The sequence below is a fragment of the Macrosteles quadrilineatus genome, unplaced genomic scaffold (assembly GCF_028750875.1).
Source record: "Macrosteles quadrilineatus isolate MER2022 unplaced genomic scaffold, UCM_ALF_1.0 Scaffold_2__2_contigs__length_208266976, whole genome shotgun sequence".
NCBI classification, from domain to species: domain Eukaryota; kingdom Metazoa; phylum Arthropoda; class Insecta; order Hemiptera; family Cicadellidae; genus Macrosteles; species Macrosteles quadrilineatus.
In genome coordinates this window covers 133,191,739-133,213,240 of record NW_026542595.1, presented here as the reverse complement: position 1 = coordinate 133,213,240, position 21,502 = coordinate 133,191,739, and the positions used below count along the sequence as shown (strand labels likewise).

General features: G+C 29.7%; 1 protein-coding gene across 1 annotated transcript; it reads left to right on the top strand.

Moving 5' to 3' along the window:
* Window positions 1–9,196: 9,196 nt before the first annotated feature.
* On the top strand, window positions 9,197–14,994 carry LOC128988058 (uncharacterized). The gene is made up of 7 exons (XM_054409243.1): window positions 9,197–9,239; window positions 9,829–9,937; window positions 11,064–11,115; window positions 11,986–12,077; window positions 13,393–13,555; window positions 14,513–14,558; window positions 14,792–14,994. The coding sequence occupies exons 2-7, from the start codon at window positions 9,860–9,862 to the stop codon at window positions 14,850–14,852; spliced, it is 492 nt and encodes a 163-aa protein (XP_054265218.1). The 5' UTR covers window positions 9,197–9,239; window positions 9,829–9,859; the 3' UTR covers window positions 14,853–14,994.
* Window positions 14,995–21,502: the final 6,508 nt, after the last annotated feature.

Sequence of the window (21,502 nt, the reverse complement as noted above, 5' to 3'; positions counted from 1 at the left end):
TATTTGCTTAGTGTTCAATAATGTCTTATTCTTATTCTCATACTACCCATTTAATTATTTATGGGAAATGTTTTACCTCAATGCAGTTTATATTTAGTATTACACTACAGGTAAGTATGGAAAGCAAGAATACACTTCGAAAAAATTGTAGGAAATAGATTTTTCACTTTGGAAAATCATGTTAAACGCAATGTTAAATCTATTTCTTATCCAACAAATATTTTTACAGTGAATAATATTTTGTTCCGTGAAATATATATTAATGTTATTTTCCAGATGTTATTTTGATGATACAAGCGATTTTACGAAAAAACATACTAAAAGAAAATAATTAATACTTAATACTTAATACAAAAATAAAATAATAGCCTATTTTTTAAGAAAATTTTAAATTCGAGTAGTTATTCAACCCTTAAGTTGAATAGTAGAATATTGGTGGATTTGGATAAATGGTTAATCATTTGAAAAATCCTTTGAAAATCCGTGTGATAGTTAAAAACGTTAGTCTTCAGACAGAAAAGATTGGTTTTCGGAGAAGGTTTGAGTGCTTTTAAATAGATTTAAAACCCTTTATCTTATGCAATCACTATTCCAGTCTCAAGCCTTTTCTTCTCTGTGGACTAAGGAAATTCCTCTAGGGTTTGAGAAGTAATTGAATTTAAAATCTTGAGCTTAAGTGCAGGGTATTTTCTACGGCAAGTTTGAATAGTCGTAAAATAGTATAATTTAAACCGATTATGGATAGAAAACATTTTGCTACACTTGTTGCTCATTATAATAGTCATTTTAATTTAAATTTAACCAATCATTATTATATTCATTATTATATGAATATTTTACAACAGTAAAAAACCTGACTAAAAACAACCTACTGGAAACAGGTTTGCTTTATTTATTCTATAGCCAACGTTGGATCAAATTGCTTGTGTAAAAGGAGTTGAAATGTTTAAAAGTTCAAGCCCCTGTTTTTTATCATTATATAACTTCAGAATACATAATGTTTTCCTTCCATTCAATTACTATTAACATTTTAATCAAAACTGTGTTTACAATGCGATTGCTTATAAATTTCAAATGTGTGTCTTTGCTTTTGACACAGTAATTGTAGATTTTTAAACAGTCTCATTATTGAAATATGTTGTTTTAATACAAATAATAGTTATACAACGTTGTATGTGACACTGTTAAAGCTAAGCCAATTATCGGCGAGGAAGCAATAATTTATAAATACTCTTTTAGGGAAACAAAGACGCACCTAAGATTTTTATTTAAGATTTTTTATTAATTAACCGAAGACAGAACATTTAACAGAATTTCCAAACATTTTAGATTTCAACACTATTATTTTACTGTTTTTAGCGAATTTCCCTATATGTCCCCAGAGGCCAAAAACGCCATTCGTTCAAATTTTTTTGATGTATATATATTATACACTTTAAATAAATATATATACGTCCGTGAACGCGATAACTTGAGTAATTTTTGACCGATTTTGATGAAATTTGGTTTAAAGGTGTAAAGCGGGATAAACTTGAATGAGTTCGCGAACCAGCATGATCGGACCATGGGAACAGGGCTTTACGGGGGGTTTTATGGGGTAAAAATTGGTTTTTCGCACTTTTGACCTTCAAAACACGAAATTTCCCAATTTCTCTTTAGACCCTTTTAAAGAGCTTAAAAAACAAATAATTTAGTTTATAAAAGTATTTTTGTTCGGTTGTTAGTAACGGAGAAAATTTTAAAATTGTTAATTTAAAATTCCCATGTTATTCTTACGGAGAATATTGTCAAATGTTGTAGTTTGCTTGTTTTTTATGGATATATTTTGATCAAATTTGGCAAATTTATTTATTTTGTACTAAGCTATCAATATTTTACTGAAAAACACACTTTATTAGTTTCCTTGTAGCAGCAAACCTAGGTACTTGTTAAACCTAAATATTATTAAAAGGTATTTAACTAAAAATCAATTCAGACAAATGGAAATTCGCTTAGTCGGCAGGTTTGCTGCGGCGGTGGTATTATTGTTATTCAGCGTTTTAAATAGTGGCAGATATTGTATCGGCAGTGTGGGCGATCTCCAAGATCTAGATATCTGATATCTATACTCTTCAAACAATAACATGACAGTTAAAGTGGTTGACAAACTGACCTTGATTGATCGATACTGAAGCGTTGTTCTAAGACTTTGTTTGGTGGTGTGAATTTTTTTGTTATTTTTATATTCATAATTTACTTAGCTATAACGTTCACTAGTAAGTTATTTAATTCTATAAAAGTAAATAAAAATAAAATTGGATCTTAAATCAGGTACAGAACGAATCAACGCCTTTGCTTTGACCGTCAGCCAATCTGTAGTGCTAACTTACACTTAAAAACACTAACTAAAAGTTATCTTGTAAATTTTAAATTCCCAGACTTGTACAATAACGATTTCGTAGTTTAAATAACCCCAACTGTCTAGATTTTATTTTCCATCATAGAGTTCAGTTTTTTTAACTTAAGGCGCAAATGTTTTGACATTTTATGAGTGTAATACCTTTGACCCCCTCTTAGACCAAATACCCTAACACTCTGCATCAAATACCACTTGTAATTTTGTGGTGTATTGGTCATATCCAATAAAAATTGTGTCCTTAGATCTCAACCCTCAATTTGACCCATTTTTCTACCTGAGCAGCGGAAGAATGTAAAATCCTCGTTCTGGAAAAGCCCTGGCAGTGGATGCCACACGATATTGCCTATCCTTTAATACTTTTTATACTTTTCATTTAAATGGTGACCATAGAAAGATAAGAAACATGAGAGTAAGGTATAGACGAAACATTCAATGGTACACTTATGTGGTGTATAGCACCAGAGCTGGTGTCTATGCCAAAATCCACCACGACGCTCCTCACCACTAACAATGTACTACAACAAAGTTCATGGGGGGGAGGAAGACACTCTGCTTCCCCTATGCGATAGGAATTTACGCAAATTTCTCGCCGTTCGAGCTCTTTTCTACTTAAGACAAGTATATTTTCGGCACTACTAGCACAGCTGAAACGTGTTTCTCTGTAATCTACATCTCTGTGCCTATCCTTAACTGGCGTGACTGAAACAGCCGTAACCCATCACAAACTACACAAGGTACAAATCCATCCTTACACATTGCCATTATTGTACAGGAATTTGTCACATGGTCCCCGTTTCTCCTGTCGAGCTGTTTGCAATAGCAGGTAGAAGTCGGAGTGCACCTGGGTTTTGGGGAAACGGGCAGATCAGCGTCAGTCATACAACTTTTAACCCGTCCTCGGCCGAAGAATTCGCCAAGGTCCAACCCGACGAAATTTATTTCCGACCCATTAGAGCAGGTACCAAACGCTCCTCGATCCACGAATTTGGGTTTTTAGCTTCCCTCCTTTCACATTGAGTAGTAGCTATCTACACAAATGACCCGTTTTGTGCTTTCCATTTGCACTATATCACAAAATACATATTTTGGTGCTAATTGATTTTCAAGTTATATTAACTGAAGAAGTGATTCGGTGCGGTAATAAAACTATAAATCGGTACGTACTGAAATTGGATTCAGTTTTCTCACATAAAGATTATGATTCGATGTTGGCAGTTTTAAATTTTACAAAATATACTATTAGTGTCCTTACACCGACACGACCACAGTAGTTTTAACTAAGTAAAATATAACAAAATATAGGTAAGTAATAACGAAATTAGCTTATTACATATAAATTGTTTATTTTACATGCTACACTATAAAACGGTAATATAAAAACCAAACGTTAGATGGATACATCTTAAAAAAATCTGATAACCCAATTATATTTTAAAATAATAATTACGACTAGAATGGTAAAACACAAGATAAATAAACGATAGCTTCGATGGAATGATACGGTCTTTGTCTCTAAGGAGTTATCTGGTTTGAACTGTTGGTCTTAGTTTTAAATTTCTTCTACACCTTTAGCTAACCAACCCATTTGTTTGATCAATACCTTAGAATTCTTTTTTCTCTTTGGAGACAATACGTGCTATTAATATTTGTATTTTCAACAAAAATGCTTCCAGGAATACATGTCTTGGTCTCAATTACAACTACATTTAATGATAATATTTTTAGGACTAATAAAAGTAATTAAATCATTTAGATGTAGAAAAAACTGCATGTTTACGGTGAATATATTAACAGTGTGTTATGTGTATAGTTATAACATCTATGGATAAACTAGTTTTAATTTATTTAATATTCACTGGTTTTGTCAAACAATATTTGTAGTTCGATTATATTGTCTATTCTATTAAAAAAGAACAAGCTTTGAGTACAAGTATTTGTACAAAAAGAGTGTATGGATTGGTTGTATTATGCTCTGAGTTGGGGAAAGTAATCCCTTCAACTACTGTTCAAGAATCGTTTGAGTGGCCAAGTGGTAAATCCCTTGACTTAGGTCTAGAGTGCTCTTGCTTTGATATAAAATGTATCGTGTGATGGTGGTTTTAAAGTTTCCTTTTCCTTACTGACCTTAATTCTTAACCCATTATTGATTACCTGAATAGTTTTAATATCGTATACATAAGGGATATGCTAATCATATCCTACTGCTAGTAACCAATTAATTGTAAATACAAATATTTCTGATTACTTTAAATTGCTAAAAGTCTTATTTAAAATTAGCAAATTTACGTCCTTGCAAACTGCAAAATACAATTATGTAATTAAAAATAGCATAATTCATCTTAACAAAATATTCTGAATTAAAAGCCTTCGGTAAAATAGAATTTCTACCACGTTTTGGTGCGAATTCCTTACACAGAGGAAGTTTATCGGAAATAGATAGAGAACCTGTCACGTTGACAAATAAAGTCTTAGACCCAAGAGATCTTCAGTCCAGGAAATATGGTTTCATGTCCACGTGTGTTCCTGGTCCATAGAAAATTTATGGAAGGTACGATTTATTGAATTTTAAAATATAATTAATCTATGTTTTCAAATGGGGTTTCGTCACATGAATCAAGTATCTAATTTTATTTGAAAAAACTAAATGAGAAATATATAATAAGTGTAACCATAAAAAATGTAAATTCATTATTCATTTAAACTTCTTAAAAAAAAATTAGAGCAAATATTGCCTAGGCCCAGTAGTAAAACAATTTTAATAAAAAGTGGCATTTTCATGTACGTACCGATAGCAAACTTGTTTACTGGTTCGTTGAATTCCATCGCAATAATTTCAATAATCCCATCACATAATTGATTGTCCTGCTAATTGAATCAGTATAAAACACGGGTTTACATTTCATTTTAAACGATTTCCACGAAAAATCTCTAAGAGTTAAAATTATATCTGTCGTATATTGTGGTTTAATGTTTAATACTCGCATACGCAATACAAAGACCTTATTGAACTAGGTCGTATTCGTTATTGACTTATTTCTGCTTCAGCTTTGAAAACAATCAAATATCATCTCTATAACTGGATTAAAAGTACGTGGTACGTGGATATCATTTTGTATAGGCTTTCCATGGATTATTTCCATTCAACGAATCGAGTAGAAATAAAACACCGTCCAAAAGAGCAACTGATTTATATTTTCACATAAATTCGTATTCTTAGTTTTTTGGTAAATCGTAAAATAAAATGTTTAAAAATCTTACAATATATTTACACATTGCCATATTTTCAATAATAAAGAGGTAAACATGTTTTATGGATAAAAAATATCTATTCATAATAAAAAAAATAAAAAAAAGTCTGAACTAAATGCAAATACAGGTCATAAGATTCAACAAGGACCTTTAAAAAATAGTTTTACCTCAAGCTGTAAACATAGACATTGATACCTACTTATTTCTATTCCTACCCACTCATTACTCATAACTCATAACTCATCACTCATCACTCATCACTCATCACTCATTACTCCTTGTTCTCTTCTTCTTGAGAATTGAGAATCTAGAATCGAGAATCATGAATCGAGAGTCTAAAATCTAAAATCAAGAATCACAAGAATCGAGAATCGAGAGACGTGGGTCGAGAATCGAGAATCGAGAATCGAGAATCGAAAATCGAAATTTGATCCGCTATACTTTATACCTTAGCCTTAATTAATTAATTATTATTCATTATTCATTATTCATTATTCATTATTCATTGTTCATTGTTCATTGTTCATTGTTCATTGTTCATTGTTCATTGTTCATTATTCATTTTTCTTTGTTCTTTGTTCATTATTCATTTTACTTTGTTCTTTGTTCTTTATTCATTATTCATTATTCATTATTCATTATCCATTATTCATTATTCATTATTCATTATCCATTATCCATTATCCATTATCAATTAGTCATTATTCATTATTCATTATTCATTATTCATTATTCATTATTCATTATTCATTATTCATTATTCATTATTCATTATCCATTATCCATTATCCATTATCCATTATTCATTATTCATTATTTTATTGATATCCAATATTCATTATTCATAATTCATAATTCATTATTCATTATTCATAATTCATTATTCATGATTCATTATTCATTATTCATTATTCATTATTCATTATTCATTATTCATTATTCATTATTCATTATTCATTATTCATTATTCATTATTCTTTGTTCATTATTCATTTTTCTTTGTTCTTTGTTCTTTATTCATTATTCATTATCCATTATCCATTATCCATTATCCATTATTCATTATTCATTATTCATTATTCATTATTCATTATTCATTATTCATTATTCATTATTCATTATTCATTATCCATTATCCATTATCCATTATCCATTATCCATTATCCATTATCCATTATCCATTATCCATTATTCATTATTCATTATTCATAATTCATAATTCATAATTCATAATTCATAATTCATTAATTCTTTATTCATTATTCATTATTCATTATTCATTATTCATTATTCATTTTTCATTTTTCATTATTCATTATTCATTATTCATTATTCATTATTCATTATTCATTATTCATTATTCATTATTCATTATTCATTATTCATTATTCATTATTCATTATTCATTATTCATTATTCATTATTCATTATTCATTATTCATTATTCATTATTCATTATTCATTATTCATTATTCATTATTCATTATTCATTATTCATTATTCATTATTCATTATTCATTATTCATTATTCATTATTCATTATTCATTATTCATTATTCATTATTCATTATTCATTATTCATTATTCATTATTCATTATTCATTATTCATTATTCATTATTCCCTAGACCCTAGACATATACGTATAAACTAAACTATCGTAAAACATAATCAGTAAGAATATTAAAAAAATCTCGTTCCCTTCTGACTACCTGTTTCTCAAAAACTTATACCTAAAAGTGATTGTTTTATGTGCCACCTTCACATCCTAAGACGCTAGTTCTATTCCGGAACTGCTTTCTACAATACTTCAGGCTGATCCTAGAGGCTTGCGGCAACATGGATAAAATTCATTGATTATAAGCGGGATTTGAACCCTGAAAGGTATTAGGCAAGTTGACTCCAGTTTCAAAATACGTTTCCCCTAGTTTGTTGAAAGTCCACTAGTTCAACACTACTATTAATTATGATTAAATATCACGCTAATTTTAACTGGTCCACTCATCATTGTACTTCTATTGAAAATTCTGTCTGGTTTGGAAAAGCCCTAGAGACGTTTGTAGGCTGGTTTATGGATGCAAAAGATACAATCTGGCCTATTGAGATTATGACTTGATGATAAATACAGCTTTGTCCAGGGTTTGCGGCAGTTAAATATGTTCTTGTAAATCTTCTTACCTCCCATGACATAGGGGAAAGCTGAATATTTTTCACGACTATTTCCATTCATTTATTATACAGTTTGAAAAGATCCATATACATGATAGTTTGTTATTTTATTTGAAAAAACTAAATGAGAAATATATAATAAGTGTAACCATAAAAAATGTAAAAGGAGTTAAACATATTTTCTGTAGAGGCACAAACGCTTGCATACTTGTTTACTTAAAGTATTGTCTATGGTATAAAATAAGTAGTGTACTATACCACGATTTACTACTAATACTTACTAATATTTTGTATCAAATTTTTATTTCTTTCATTATTATAAGAATGCATTTATTCTCGATGGGGCTTGCGTATCTTGTATCATGATACCTAGCATTACCTCTTTTGTTGAAATTCCCATGTAGAGAAACCCAAGAAGGTTTCTGTATTTTCCAAGTAAACACTCATGGCCTAAAGAAATGCCAGATACCTGGATAGTCAAAAACCGATTATTAATTAATTAAATTGATAAAAAAAGTGTAAGATTTTGACCGGTGAAAGAATTGAGATTGTTAAAACCTTTTAACTTACCATAGTAGACATTAAAGCATTCCATAGAACAAATATCTAATTTGGTTTTATCCATTAATTTGTTAGGATGTGTTGATTATAATGGAGGTTACTGAGCTCATCAATGGAGCAAGTTCTACTGTTTCATCGCCAGAGATTTAATTAATGGTAACTGTTTGAAAGGCAATACTACCCTAACAACATCGTAAAAGTATCAGGTGATTTTGTTGACTAATAATTATGTTTTTTTAGATATACTAGTTGTTATGTGTAAACAAAATTTTTCAATAGCAATTTGTTAAGGGGTGTGTAAAAATTAAGTCCATAATCACTGCGAATAATAAGTGGCTGTTTCATACAACAATTGTAAGCGTTTTTACTAATTGTGTCTCCTTTTTAGTTTTATTTCTTTTTGACGTTACTATTTCTTAACGTTTACCCTTAATTATTCGAGCTATTTATTATCTTTATAATTTTATTCTTTTATTTTAAAAATAATTTTAATTTCTCATATGAGAAGTACTCGACTGTAAAATTTGATCATTTGAGCCAAATCTTTTATCTCATAAATTCAATCAGGGTAATTTCTTAAACCATCTACAACTATCAAACACCCTCATTTCTTATAATTGGTCACAGTCCGATACCAAGACACAAACTCCCCATACTCAAGAAAATCTGTAAAAATATCACAAAACATAGGTTTTACAGTTTTATAACAAATTAACAACTAAAATTCAATGTATCGGCTGGATCGGCCTAACAGTCACTAATCATGTGTTTACTTACGAGCAATTATCTACAGCTGGTAGTAGAACTAGGTGACAGTTACGCACAGTTTAGTGTAGTGGGAGTTGTATTTTGAAGAATATTGAGTAAGTAGATTCTATACCTAAATATATACTAAAAGTAAAATTTGTTACAGACTATTCAATATGAACTAGTCAATCAACAACAGCCACATTTTACATGAGTCCAAACGCAATTCTTTATAAATTACACAAATAAATGTTGGGTATAAATATATCTTTTCTTGAGTTTTGTAGGCATACAGTGTGTATACACTACTTATACTTTTTTCACCGAGACTTCTCACCGTATGGGAACCTCAAATTAGCATTTAAAATGGCATAAATCACATAATGTTACATTAATATGAGACCTTTCATGACAAATTGTATATGTTGCTCTAACTGAGCTTAGAATTTTATATTTGTCCGCCATTCATAAATTTAGGCAAGCCAAACTTGATATTAAATTCCAAAAGTGCTAAATTTTTTAGCTGAGAAAAATTATTGTTGCAAATTGTAAAATCACCGAAATAGGTAGATTTCCTCTCCTAATTAATACATTTTAAGAAAAACCCATGTTAGTTAAACTAGGCTTTTAGTGAAAATGTTTCTTTGGTTAAAAATAATATACGTTGAATTGGCACTTAAATTTAAGGCAATTTAAATTTTTCAGGCAAGCTCTGGAATATTTATGGATAAGAAGGATGAATTGTCAAATTTTCTCCAGTGCAAGATGCATTTTATATTACACTGCTCTGAAAGTGGTTGGGCTGATAGTTTTGGTTTGTATTATTATTTGCTCCATTCTTTTTTTGGTCAATTAACAAATTCAACAACTTATAACAGCAAAAAAGTCTTAACATGACAAGTCAAAACTAGTAATCATCATTGTCCTTTAATTAGATTTTTTTCATTGTTCATGTGACATGAATATATTTTTTTGTATTCATATTCAAACGCTATTTTTGAAAAGTACATAGCATCTATAAAGTATTTTTTCTCCACACTACACTGTTTTAAAGGACTTTCCACGTAAAGATGACTTAGTCCAGGAAGAAACAGCTGTTTGCCGTCTGCTTAGTCAAATATAATTTCGTTACGTACTGTAATGAACGTTAACCGGACACCAGCTGATTATACAATGAGTGGTGCAATGAGTGGTTAGTACAAGAATGAGTCATTGCGATTGCATTATTCAGTGACAATGAAATAAACGAAAACATAACCTCTTTTAGACGTTATGAGTAGTGATTGTTAATTCCATTATTCGGTGGTAATTTATTTTATATTTGTACAGTAGTTTTATTGTTAGGTGAGTAGTATGACAAAAAATAGCGTACGTCAAAAATGTGTGTATTTAATTAAACCAACCATACTTGTCCGGTAAACACTTACTTTCCGGACTAGTAACGTAATATACTATAACACAAAGTACATGCAGCATGTAAAATTCATCCTTCAGAATTTAACTTATATCAAATTGGGTTGCTGAATTCGTTTAAAATTTTATTGAATTTAAACTTCTAAAAAATTATAGTCATATTAAATTTGTTCTTATTTCTAAAGTAAAGTTTAAGCGTAAGTCAAAATGTATTAAATGGATGTGTCTCTGTTAAAAAAAGGTTATGTATAAACAAAAAGAAGAGTGATTTGATCAAGACTTACAGATTACAGATTAATCAAGTTATACGGATTATTTAATAAAAATACATATTTAGTTTATTATGTGGCTTCATTCATTCTCTAAACAGCAACCTACACTAAAAATAACATGATTCGTGGGTTAATGGCTTGAATTAACAAAAATAGTGTAAATAAATGTCTTAAGTTTAAGTTTTGAAGTTTTAGAGGGTTGACAAACAGTAAGAGCCCAATGTTTTGAACAATAATAACATTTTTTCTTTTCAGTTTGACTGCATAAGCTATATCATAAGTGACACAATACATTTACTGGACCCTGGTAAGTTTACTATACTTGTTTTACCCGTGCTTCGCAATGGGATGATACTAGTGAGTTTAAATATTAATTTGTTCATGATATAAATTTAGACAATTGTAACATAATTATCCTCTATTGCTTTGAAAAACCAATTATACCGCTTCATCATACAATACTCTTACATGGCAACCTACAGAGCAATGTCCGCTGAGCAAGAACATTATATGAACAGTTAAAGATTTAATACTTTGTGAAAAGAGTTAATTGTTTTATAATTGTTACTATATTATGTAATTCAATTAAGTAAGTATTTTCCAAGTAAACACTCATGGCCTAAAAGAATTGCCAGATAGCTGGATAGTCAACAACCGATTATTAGAGGTACTGGCTTTATTTCTTAACTTATCCTATCACCAGATTGCCGCTTTTTTGGTGCTATGTAATGTTTTGGCCAACATTGGGCAGGTTATATGTAACGCATTCTTCTACATATGGTAAAGTAGGGTGCTAGTTTGTGGATAGGAGAAAAAAAAACTTTAAACCCAGTCTTGTGTTTAATTTGTAATACACGTACTATTTATTGTCTGCAAATTAGATGGAGCTTCATCTGACGACCGGAACACTGTTTAATTCCATTCTTTGCAACTGCCGAAATATATCGACGACAGTGCAGAGTTTTTGATCTCTATAAACAGTTGTATGTCTATAATATTGTGAGAAATGTTGTGAATGCACGATCATCATCCATTTAGAGTATAACTTGAAATAAGAGGGGTTTCCCCCGTGTTGTGAATTTGTTAATCCAATAAAGTGTAACAAGGAGAATGAACATTAAGGGAGGGAATATACATTGGTATGAATGTATGTATTAAAAGATTATATATTTTTCAGGTCTAAGACTATATTTCTGCCATGAAATGGAAATACTTGTCACCTCACTTCGTTTACTGGCGTTTCTCACTATTCTCAGGACAGTGTGGAATGTATGTAGTAGTGTGATACTTAGTCTAAATCGATATTAGAACAAAATTATGAGTCGAGTGTAACGAAGCTTTTTACGTTTCTTAGTGAATATATTTTTTGTAACATACAACCAAAATGCCATTTAGTTCAAGGGTTGGTTTGGAAAAAACATTGTGTTTAAAATGCGGCATTACGTCGTGGATAAGTTATCTAAAAGAGATTTCGTCTTTTGCTGTAAGATAAGTGAATGTTTCCTCCATTTATTCCTTTAAAACATTAACCTGTGCAACTGAGAAATAGTCAATTTGGCATATGATTATATAACATAAGATATGAGTGCATTAAAACATAACAACGCGTCGATTCGTGGTCTTCTGGTGACAGCCATGTAAAAATCAACAAATTCCATTTTTTACAGGTGAAGAACATTTGTTTGTTAATTTGATACGGTCTTCACCAACAGGCTACGATGTTGTTTAATTATTGACCTTGGAAACCTATCGAAAAAAAGCAAAACACCAATTAATATCAAAGGTGCAGAATTTTGCATTAAATGTTGTAACAAATCTGTAACTTAATATTCTGTTTTTGTTTTAATAAATAGAGAGGTATTGTATGTACAAACTGTGTAGGTAAGTAACTATAAACGACAATTATATCTGTCAAAATAGTTTTAATTAATCAATCAATCTAAAACTGATTTATAACAATTTCTGTCACCCATATTTCGTCCCTTGGTATTATTCTATCAATCAAAATTCGGAGACTTATTGAGTTAATATCAAAAAATCTTGTTTTATAGATTTTTAACATAACATATCTTTAAATTAAAATACATTCGAAACTTCCAATGTGAAATGCAAATTATCATTCAGTTAGGAAAATCTTCCATTCGACTCATAGATATTATGCAGGAAAGCTATCTTAAGATATGAGCTTTCGCCTCTTCCGTTTAGGTAAAAGAATAGAGGGAGAAAGTTAGCTTTTGTATTTAGGTGACATCAAGTAATATCATTTCAATATCACCATTTTACAAAATTTTACATAATAATTTTCAATGGCCATTACATCTGGAATTATCATTTTACAACACAGCAATGCCTCTAATATAGCTTACCATGATCCAACACCTAAATTTCTTTTTCGGTTAATTCCTCAAAATAAACTATAACAAGCTAATATTTAGATTGAGACAGCTGAATTGTTTCGAAACCATTACAAATGTTCTGTAACCTACGAGTATATATATATTTTAAATATATATATTTTACCAACATGATTTTGTACTATAAATTTTGTTGTTTTATTTTAAATGCTATGCATCTTTGATTTTAGGTTCGCAAACATGAGTTTTACAAAATCTTCAACATATTCAGCCCAGTCCTACCAGCTCCACAGTTTTGGATTCTTTGTTGGATAATGGGATTCATCATCGGAAGTATTTTGGAGCACTGTGTTCTTGTACTTGCACCAAAGTATTCCTGCAATGTCAGAAAATGTAGGTTGCTTTCTTTTTTATACGTCACATCTACATTAGCTGTAACCTTGTGAATAGCAACCAGCCGTCTTTTATGGTATATATGACACGTTGACGAGCTTATCATACTAAAAATGTTTTGATGGACAGTATTCTATGTCGTCTAAGAGAAAATTTTCTGAACCTCAAGTGAGAATACGTCAGGATAAAAAAGAACATTATTTGAGGTTTTAATTATTGATAGTAAACTTCTACTTGGTCAGAATAATTCATCTAAAGCCTTACTTTTGACGCATTGTCAAGTGACAACCGACAAGGTTGGCTCCGGGCAAAACCAAAGGATTTACAATAAGGTTTCTTCTGATGGCTTACTAATCTGCCTGTCGGAAACGTTTTAATTTATATTTTAATATATTGATATATTAATTGTTCGGTTAATAATTGAGGTGATTAGTAATTAATTGAGGTGATTAATATATTGATAATTAATATATTGATATATTAATTGATATTTTACATGTCGAGTAAAATACAACTGTAATACAAGTTTTTTTAACGTATGTGTTTGTTGTTAAAAGAAAGATTATAGAGTAGCTTGTATTATTTTTTATAAGTGTTTATGTGTATTTCTTCTTGTAAATATTTCCGTTAAGCACTACGAATTCCTATGGTCATTGTTAGAGCATTAACAAAATTTTAAATTCTAGATGTTTCAAATGTTACGTGTGATTTCTAGTTATTTGACAGTGCACGTAAACAAAACAAAATTTAGCAATGTAGGTCGTTGTTTTTTAGGGGAAAAAATATTCGATACATTTGTACAGTAATACACACTGTATAAATTTGGTTATGTATTTATCAACAGATGTATTAACCTTTTGTTTTATAACAGTTTTAAAATATCTCAAATGAAAACTTTGGAAAGTGTAGGTGTGTTTATTACTTATACGTTGTTTATGAGTGGTCTTCCTGTTTTAGTGTGGGACATTATTTGCTGCTGTGCAACATACTATTATTCAAGAAGGTAAGATTTCGAAATTTTGGGAATTTAATATATATTTGATATTTCTAAAAGGGAAAATTCACAACTTATCGTATAGTTAATGTTGTATATGTTGCTTAAACCTTAATTGATATTTATATAGTAAGGAAAATAATCTTAAAATATCAGTTAAGAATTTTTATGATATTGTTTTACATTATTATTCTCTGTACCATTTTAATAATCTTGGCTAACGGTTTTTTGTTTGTTTTTAGGTACAAGAACTGCCTGCATGACGTACCTTATCAACAGTTGTTAGTAAAAGTAGATCGGTAAATATTCAGGAAATAATATAAACCACATGTTTTTAATAAAAAATGAAAATTAATCATACATGATCATATTGTCATTTTTACAGTAAATTCCACCCAAATCGTATGTTTTGAATTTTACGTGCAATATCTCGCAGATAAAAATAGAAATGGTGGCCTTAGCGTGGGACGAAAACGATTCAACTAGTTTTTATAAAAATGTTAAGAGTAAAATTAATAGTAATTCAATATGTTACACGTTGTAAGTGTAACGAAATTTAAATTTTGTATTTGTATAAGATTTCACATAAGAGAATTCGAGAGAATATGTTTGGTTCATTTATTGTGTCATAATAATTCATAATTTTAACTTCTAGACTCGTTAAATGTTATTTTTTATCTATTTCCTATTTTAGGTCAAAATTTCAGGATAAAACTTTAATCTCAAGATTATGATACTATAAGTGTAAAAGTCCGTAGTGTTTTCATGACTTTGGGACTACTAAAATATGAAGTTTGTCATAAGTGTAGGCCGTCAGTTAAGTGTTTTTATCATCTGAGTGGCTACGAAAACCCGCAAAGTTAAGTTTCCCGTGCTTCCATTAGCTAAAAGGGAAAATTCACAACTTATCGTATAGTTAATGTGGTATATGTTGCTTAAACCTTAACAGAGGAATGAACTCTCATCTTTAACAAACACGGTTTTTCAAGTTATTTTAAGTTTATATTTGTTTTTGAACTATTATTTAGTCCTTTATAAAAACAGGCATATATAAATGCTAATAATATTGTAAAGTTGTATAAAAAATATCGTGCTACAATTTTAGAACGGAAGTTACACAAATTTGAATTAATTTCATTTCGTTATTGGTATATTATGGGTATTCATTTTAGATATTTGTACTGTTCGGTTCCCATTTGCATGGTTCTTGTAATATTTATTTAGTTTTTAATCGCGAAAAAATTTTTACATAGTATATACACTTTTGAAACATTTCTTCTAAACCTTTGGCTAATGTTTATACGGTTACGTGTTAAAACTGAAATATCCGTATATAACTAAAAAATATAACAGGATATTAAGCCATTTGCTGAAAGTTACGAGAAGATCTTAGAGTTATATATATCAGGACACTTTACAAAGCATATTATTTTTAACTTCACAGAAGTTGAAGATAATTTGCATGCAGCTGGGTATCTGGGTATTCACCTATTTATATAGTTTAAACTACGCCCTGCCTAAATATTTATGATGGTTTATTAAATTAAAGCTCATGGATAGAAGTTTAATATTTCCATCATTATTTCGAGTTATGGAAAAAGCATACGTAACGTAACGTTATAAGCAATGTAAAAACATATTTATTTTGTAAAACCAAAAAATTAATTACTCTAACAAACATATAAACGAAAAAATAGAGTTTCAAATTATAAAGTTCATTTTTATTAAAGGTTATAATGAAACGTCTAAAGTCTTTAGGGTGAGCAAAATAAAGCCCAAGGGAGGGATTGTACAGTCCAATTGGGATATAATCGTTTTGCGATATCAGCTGTGGTACGAACGTATTGTGAGTCTGTCCTCTGATTTCCGTTTTCATTGTCCTAAAATGTTTCATAACTGATAGTGAATACCGCATCATGCTGTTTATATCGAACTTAGTTGAAGATAAAACTGATAGAATTAGTTGTGAGTAGATGTGACAATTGGTGAAGTATCATTTTGTAAAAACCTCATGGATTTGGGTAGGTGTCGTATTTTATTTAACATTATTTATGTTTTTACATAATCACCTAATAAACTGTTCACAAATTATTAATGTCTAGTTTAAATTGACCTTACAAATAAGCGAAATTATAATTATGATAGTCTTATATCCGTGGTGTTTAACCGTATGGATAGCTTGACATTTATAACTGTAAGAGATTTACTCAAGATTAATTGCACTTAATTGCATTATGTTTACCTACGGGCGTTTGGAAAATTGTCTTTTCAATTCAACCTCAACTTACAAAATACTGCGGAATGTCTAAATCAAGTTAATATGCGCTGTTGTTGTTGTTGTTTGGAGCCTACACTGATTTGTAGAGTAATACTATACTAATGTACTAATGTACATTATACATTGTACATGCATAATGTACTATAAGAATTAGTCTGGAACTTATTCATCCATATTTTATAAGCATATGTTTATCCTTACAATCTGTTAATATTAAAGAAAAGAGCATACCCAAAACACCCAAAATCACTGAAAACTAAATAATAATTTAATAATATAGAGAGAAATAATGAATTCGGTAAATTAATGATGTATTGATAAATGTCACTTTGATTCAAATCGTATATATTGTGAAGAACCAACATCGTTCCTAAATTGTATTTATAGAGCTTATATCTGGTCATTTTAAATCTAATAATATGCATTTAATTTTCGTTTAACAAATGAAACAAGAAAATAAGCAAATGTTGGTTTAATAAATTATTAAACTATTATATTATATTATTATAATGTGTGAACTTACTAAAATATACTTCGTAGAATACTTATCACAATATGCATTCTTGAAAAAGTATACCAATTATAAGCTTGGCTCAAGTGAAAGAATACAAATAAATTAGATACGTCAATAGTACGGTACAGGGTTCATCTGAATTATTCGTGTATATAATATTTCTCGAAGCAGAAATGATTAAGTTGTGATTAGTGATGATTAAAACTGTATGACTAAGCAAGTAGGGAAGTAGGTGAAATCATGTGAAGTAGTTTTAGGTTGATGACACATTCATGTACACTTGTTGTATGTATTGAATAAAGATTTATTGATTGATTGATTGATTGTGAAATAATATGTTTTAAAGTTAGGCACAGCTGTTTGTTAGATTATGCCAATCCAATAAGAGCGTCTACGGGAGATTGTGGTGTCATTGGTACAGTATTGGGAAATCTCGAACAGCTGTTTCGTGGTATTCCTGGCTCACACTGTTTATTGACTAATATTTTTTTTTTTCATAACTGCTTAAAACCTATGAACGTGAGATGATTTAAGTCAGTAGAATGTATCTTATAAAGAGTATCTTATTCATTAAAATTTTCTAAAATGTGTACACTCATAAGGTATATTAAATACACACTGGATTTCTAGAACTTTATGAGCACTACTAGTTAAAGTACCAATATTAATCTTCAACAATTAGTCTGGAACTTATTCATCCATATTTTATAAGCATATGTTTATCCTTACAATCTGTTAATATTAAAGAAAAGAGCATATAAAGAAAACTTATACTTTCATAGAATATTTTTCACAATTTTTAATCAACGAGAGCGATTAAAAATTTATCTACAACTGTTTTTTAGAGTAGCCGTTTCAGTTCAGTTCTTAGAATTGAAAAGTTTCGCATAACAGCATTGATTACTTTAATAACAGCATAGTTTTGCTCATAACAACACGGGCAACGGACTATTGAGGTTAGAGGATTGAGAGAGAAGAAGTAAAATTGTAATGGTTTTACAATTCACAGACAGGCTTTTACAGCTGTTCAGGCCAATTTAATTGTTGAGTGGTGCAATTAGTGTTTGGTACAATGTTTCGTTGCATCACTGTCATTGGCAATGAGAGGTTATAAACGAAAACATAACCTCTCTTAGAAGTTATGAGTAGTAAGTGATTTTTAGTAACTAAAACACTGTCGTAGGTAAAGTAGTAACGCAACTCGCATAAATATTGTTAACGACAAGAGTAGAAAATTGAAGGTACGAGCCTTAACAGTTGGTATTTTATAGATAAGTAAATATAAATCACTTATAAATCAACTATGTGTTAATCGTATATTAAATAAATCTTTGTCCGTGTAAAAAGGTTTGCGATGTAAAATAATATGATTCGTTCTGTCATTAGAGTCGTGTGCCTACTGTATTTTGCTTTGTACCCTAACAATATTTAATGTCATTAAAAAATTTTACCTATTAGGCCTAAGTTATATATTTAGAAGTATTTTATAATAATTATTGCTTTACGGCAATACATATTACCTTATACATTAATTAACACTATATTAACGGACATTTAGGACTCATATGCAAGGATATATTTGCAATCTCGTTACAGTATGTTTTAAGCTTAATTGGTTTACCTTAATTAAATCACAGAATGTTATGCAAACTCAGTTCCACAAACTATTACACCCATTATAATTATCTGTGTTTTGCTTGTTCTGCTAAATGCTATGTTATCTCTAGTCTGCTACAATAATTATAATATGTGTAGTAAAACTATACAGCATCTATAGTTAATTGGTTAATGGTAGTTCGTTTAGCTACAAATAATATCTTTTACATTACAGTTCCAATTTAAGGTTTATTTTGTAATGTATGTGTGGTAATTGTTTTTATTACTAACTTAATATTTGTAATATAAATTAGGTTTCAAATGTAATGTTTTATTAGAAGAATTGATAACTTTTGAGTTTTTTTTTTTTTTTTTTTTTTTATAAAGCACCTTTAACAATTGTAATTCGTTATTTAAGTAGTTTTAGAGTAATTATTGTTTTTATTGTAAGTTCATTTTCCTTTGCAAAGCCACTAATTAGCATTCTAACCTACGATTTTTCTTTTAAATCATTTGCAACACAATATATGTTCAAGAATACATAATGACAATGTCAAATGAATGGAGGTGAAAAGCCTTGGTGGTGTTTTGAACAACATTATGCTGTTGAAATTTATTATTAACTATAAATGCAAAGTAATCAAGTAAAGTAACATAAAATAAATTTTTACTTACAAAAACTATCAGTTTCATTTTAGTATTTACAATAACGTCAGGGTGTGGCAATCCTGTCTTGTGGTAAATCGAGGGCCTTCGGTCAATGAGTTACCTAGTTAAAATCCCATCAATTACTAATGACTTTAAGCTATAGGATAATGTCACGAACCTTCCAAAAGTTCAGGAAGGCCTTAAGTACGGGTCGGTACCTAGGATTATAGGCTGCAGGTAAGGAGAAAAGGTTTGAATGGCATGCTTGTTCGCTGTAGGACACCCTGTATATTGTGGTAATGCGACAAACAATGAGAGCTTACAAATCACCACCGCTCCACAAGACTCTGAATATCAAATGAGGCTGCATACAGCTGATTTATGAATGGTTTTCATCAAACAAATATTATGATAGAGAATATGCATAAATGATACAGTAATTAACTACATTGGCATACATGATCCATAGGGAGGTCACTAATAATGATTGTCATACAAGAAACGGTTCCAACTAAGTAATCCAATTATTATTATAGTAGGTATTAAATTGGCCAATATTCCGTAATGTTATTTATATCAAAGCAATGAGACAATATTAAAAATAAACTATAAAGAACAGAATAAAACTGTTAAAACTACTACTGGTGGTTTTCGTTGATTGTATACAACTTAATAATACAAGTTAAGTTAAGATAAGTTGGTTAATACAAGTCAAGAGTGAAAATATATTGAAATCTATTAAAGAATTGTTTAACATAAAAATTAGTTGATTATGGTTTTTGTTATCATTATATTGCGTTATGTGACTTGTTTAGTTTTAAGGAAAGATGGGGCCAACTAGTCCTTGGTTAAATTGTACTTTATTATTTAACTGAGAAATTTTAAGCTTGCTTATAATTAATACTAATAGAATTAAAATTACCTCCTAAGGAACTCAGGTAATAAACTGTCTCTAGAGAAATCAATGGGAAATGGACTTTTAAACTTAGTTAATGACATAGTTTGGTTTTGGTGGATGAACTTGTATTAGATTGTTCCTTGTTTTCAACACATTTTCGTCTTATCTCGGGATTTTCAACTTATGTGATTAAAGTTTCCAAGGTGTTCCTGGTTTGGTAAACATCAACCTTTCTTACATAGAGGTAGATGATAATTATTTATGTAGCCCCTATTTATATCTTAGTCACTTAATTTCTTGGTAAAAATCCATGATTAGTTTGGTTTATGTTGGATTTTTTACTGAGTATGATATGAAACAATGTTATGGAGCTATAAAAGAACTTGTAATAAATATATCAATTTTATCTAAAGAGAGCATAAACAATTTATAAGTACACATCCCTATAAAAATGTATCAGAGAAAGTTTATTGAAACCATTATTTTGCTGCAAACGCCTGGGTAGCCTATTGGCTATGGTGGTCAGCTTTACATCTGAAAATAATCTGCGCTCAGATGCAATTTAATACATTTACATTGGGTTATCAACCAAAAATAGCTAAGACTCTTGATTTATATAGTTAAAATACCAACATACACCGTTTCCATACAAAAAACTTATCATTCCAATTAAAACGAAAAAAAATCTAGTCATGCCACACATTTTGCTAACCGAGCTACCTTTTCTTTGTTACCTAAGCCAACTAAGCGTACGTTACTGATAGTATAATTGCATATTTGTTTGTATATAATCTGCATACAGAGTGTGGGAAACATGGGCTTTCTAACAACAAAAACTACTGTATACCAGATCTCTCTCGGGGTTAAGGCAAAATGGGAAAAGGAAACAAACAATTAAACTCCTCCACATAAAGAGGGTAAACTCATTTCCCTCGCGTTTGTATTTGTACAGTAACCACGGATATTGTGTTATGTAAATTTAACTGTAACCACTACGAGTACCTACCATTTCGTATTGT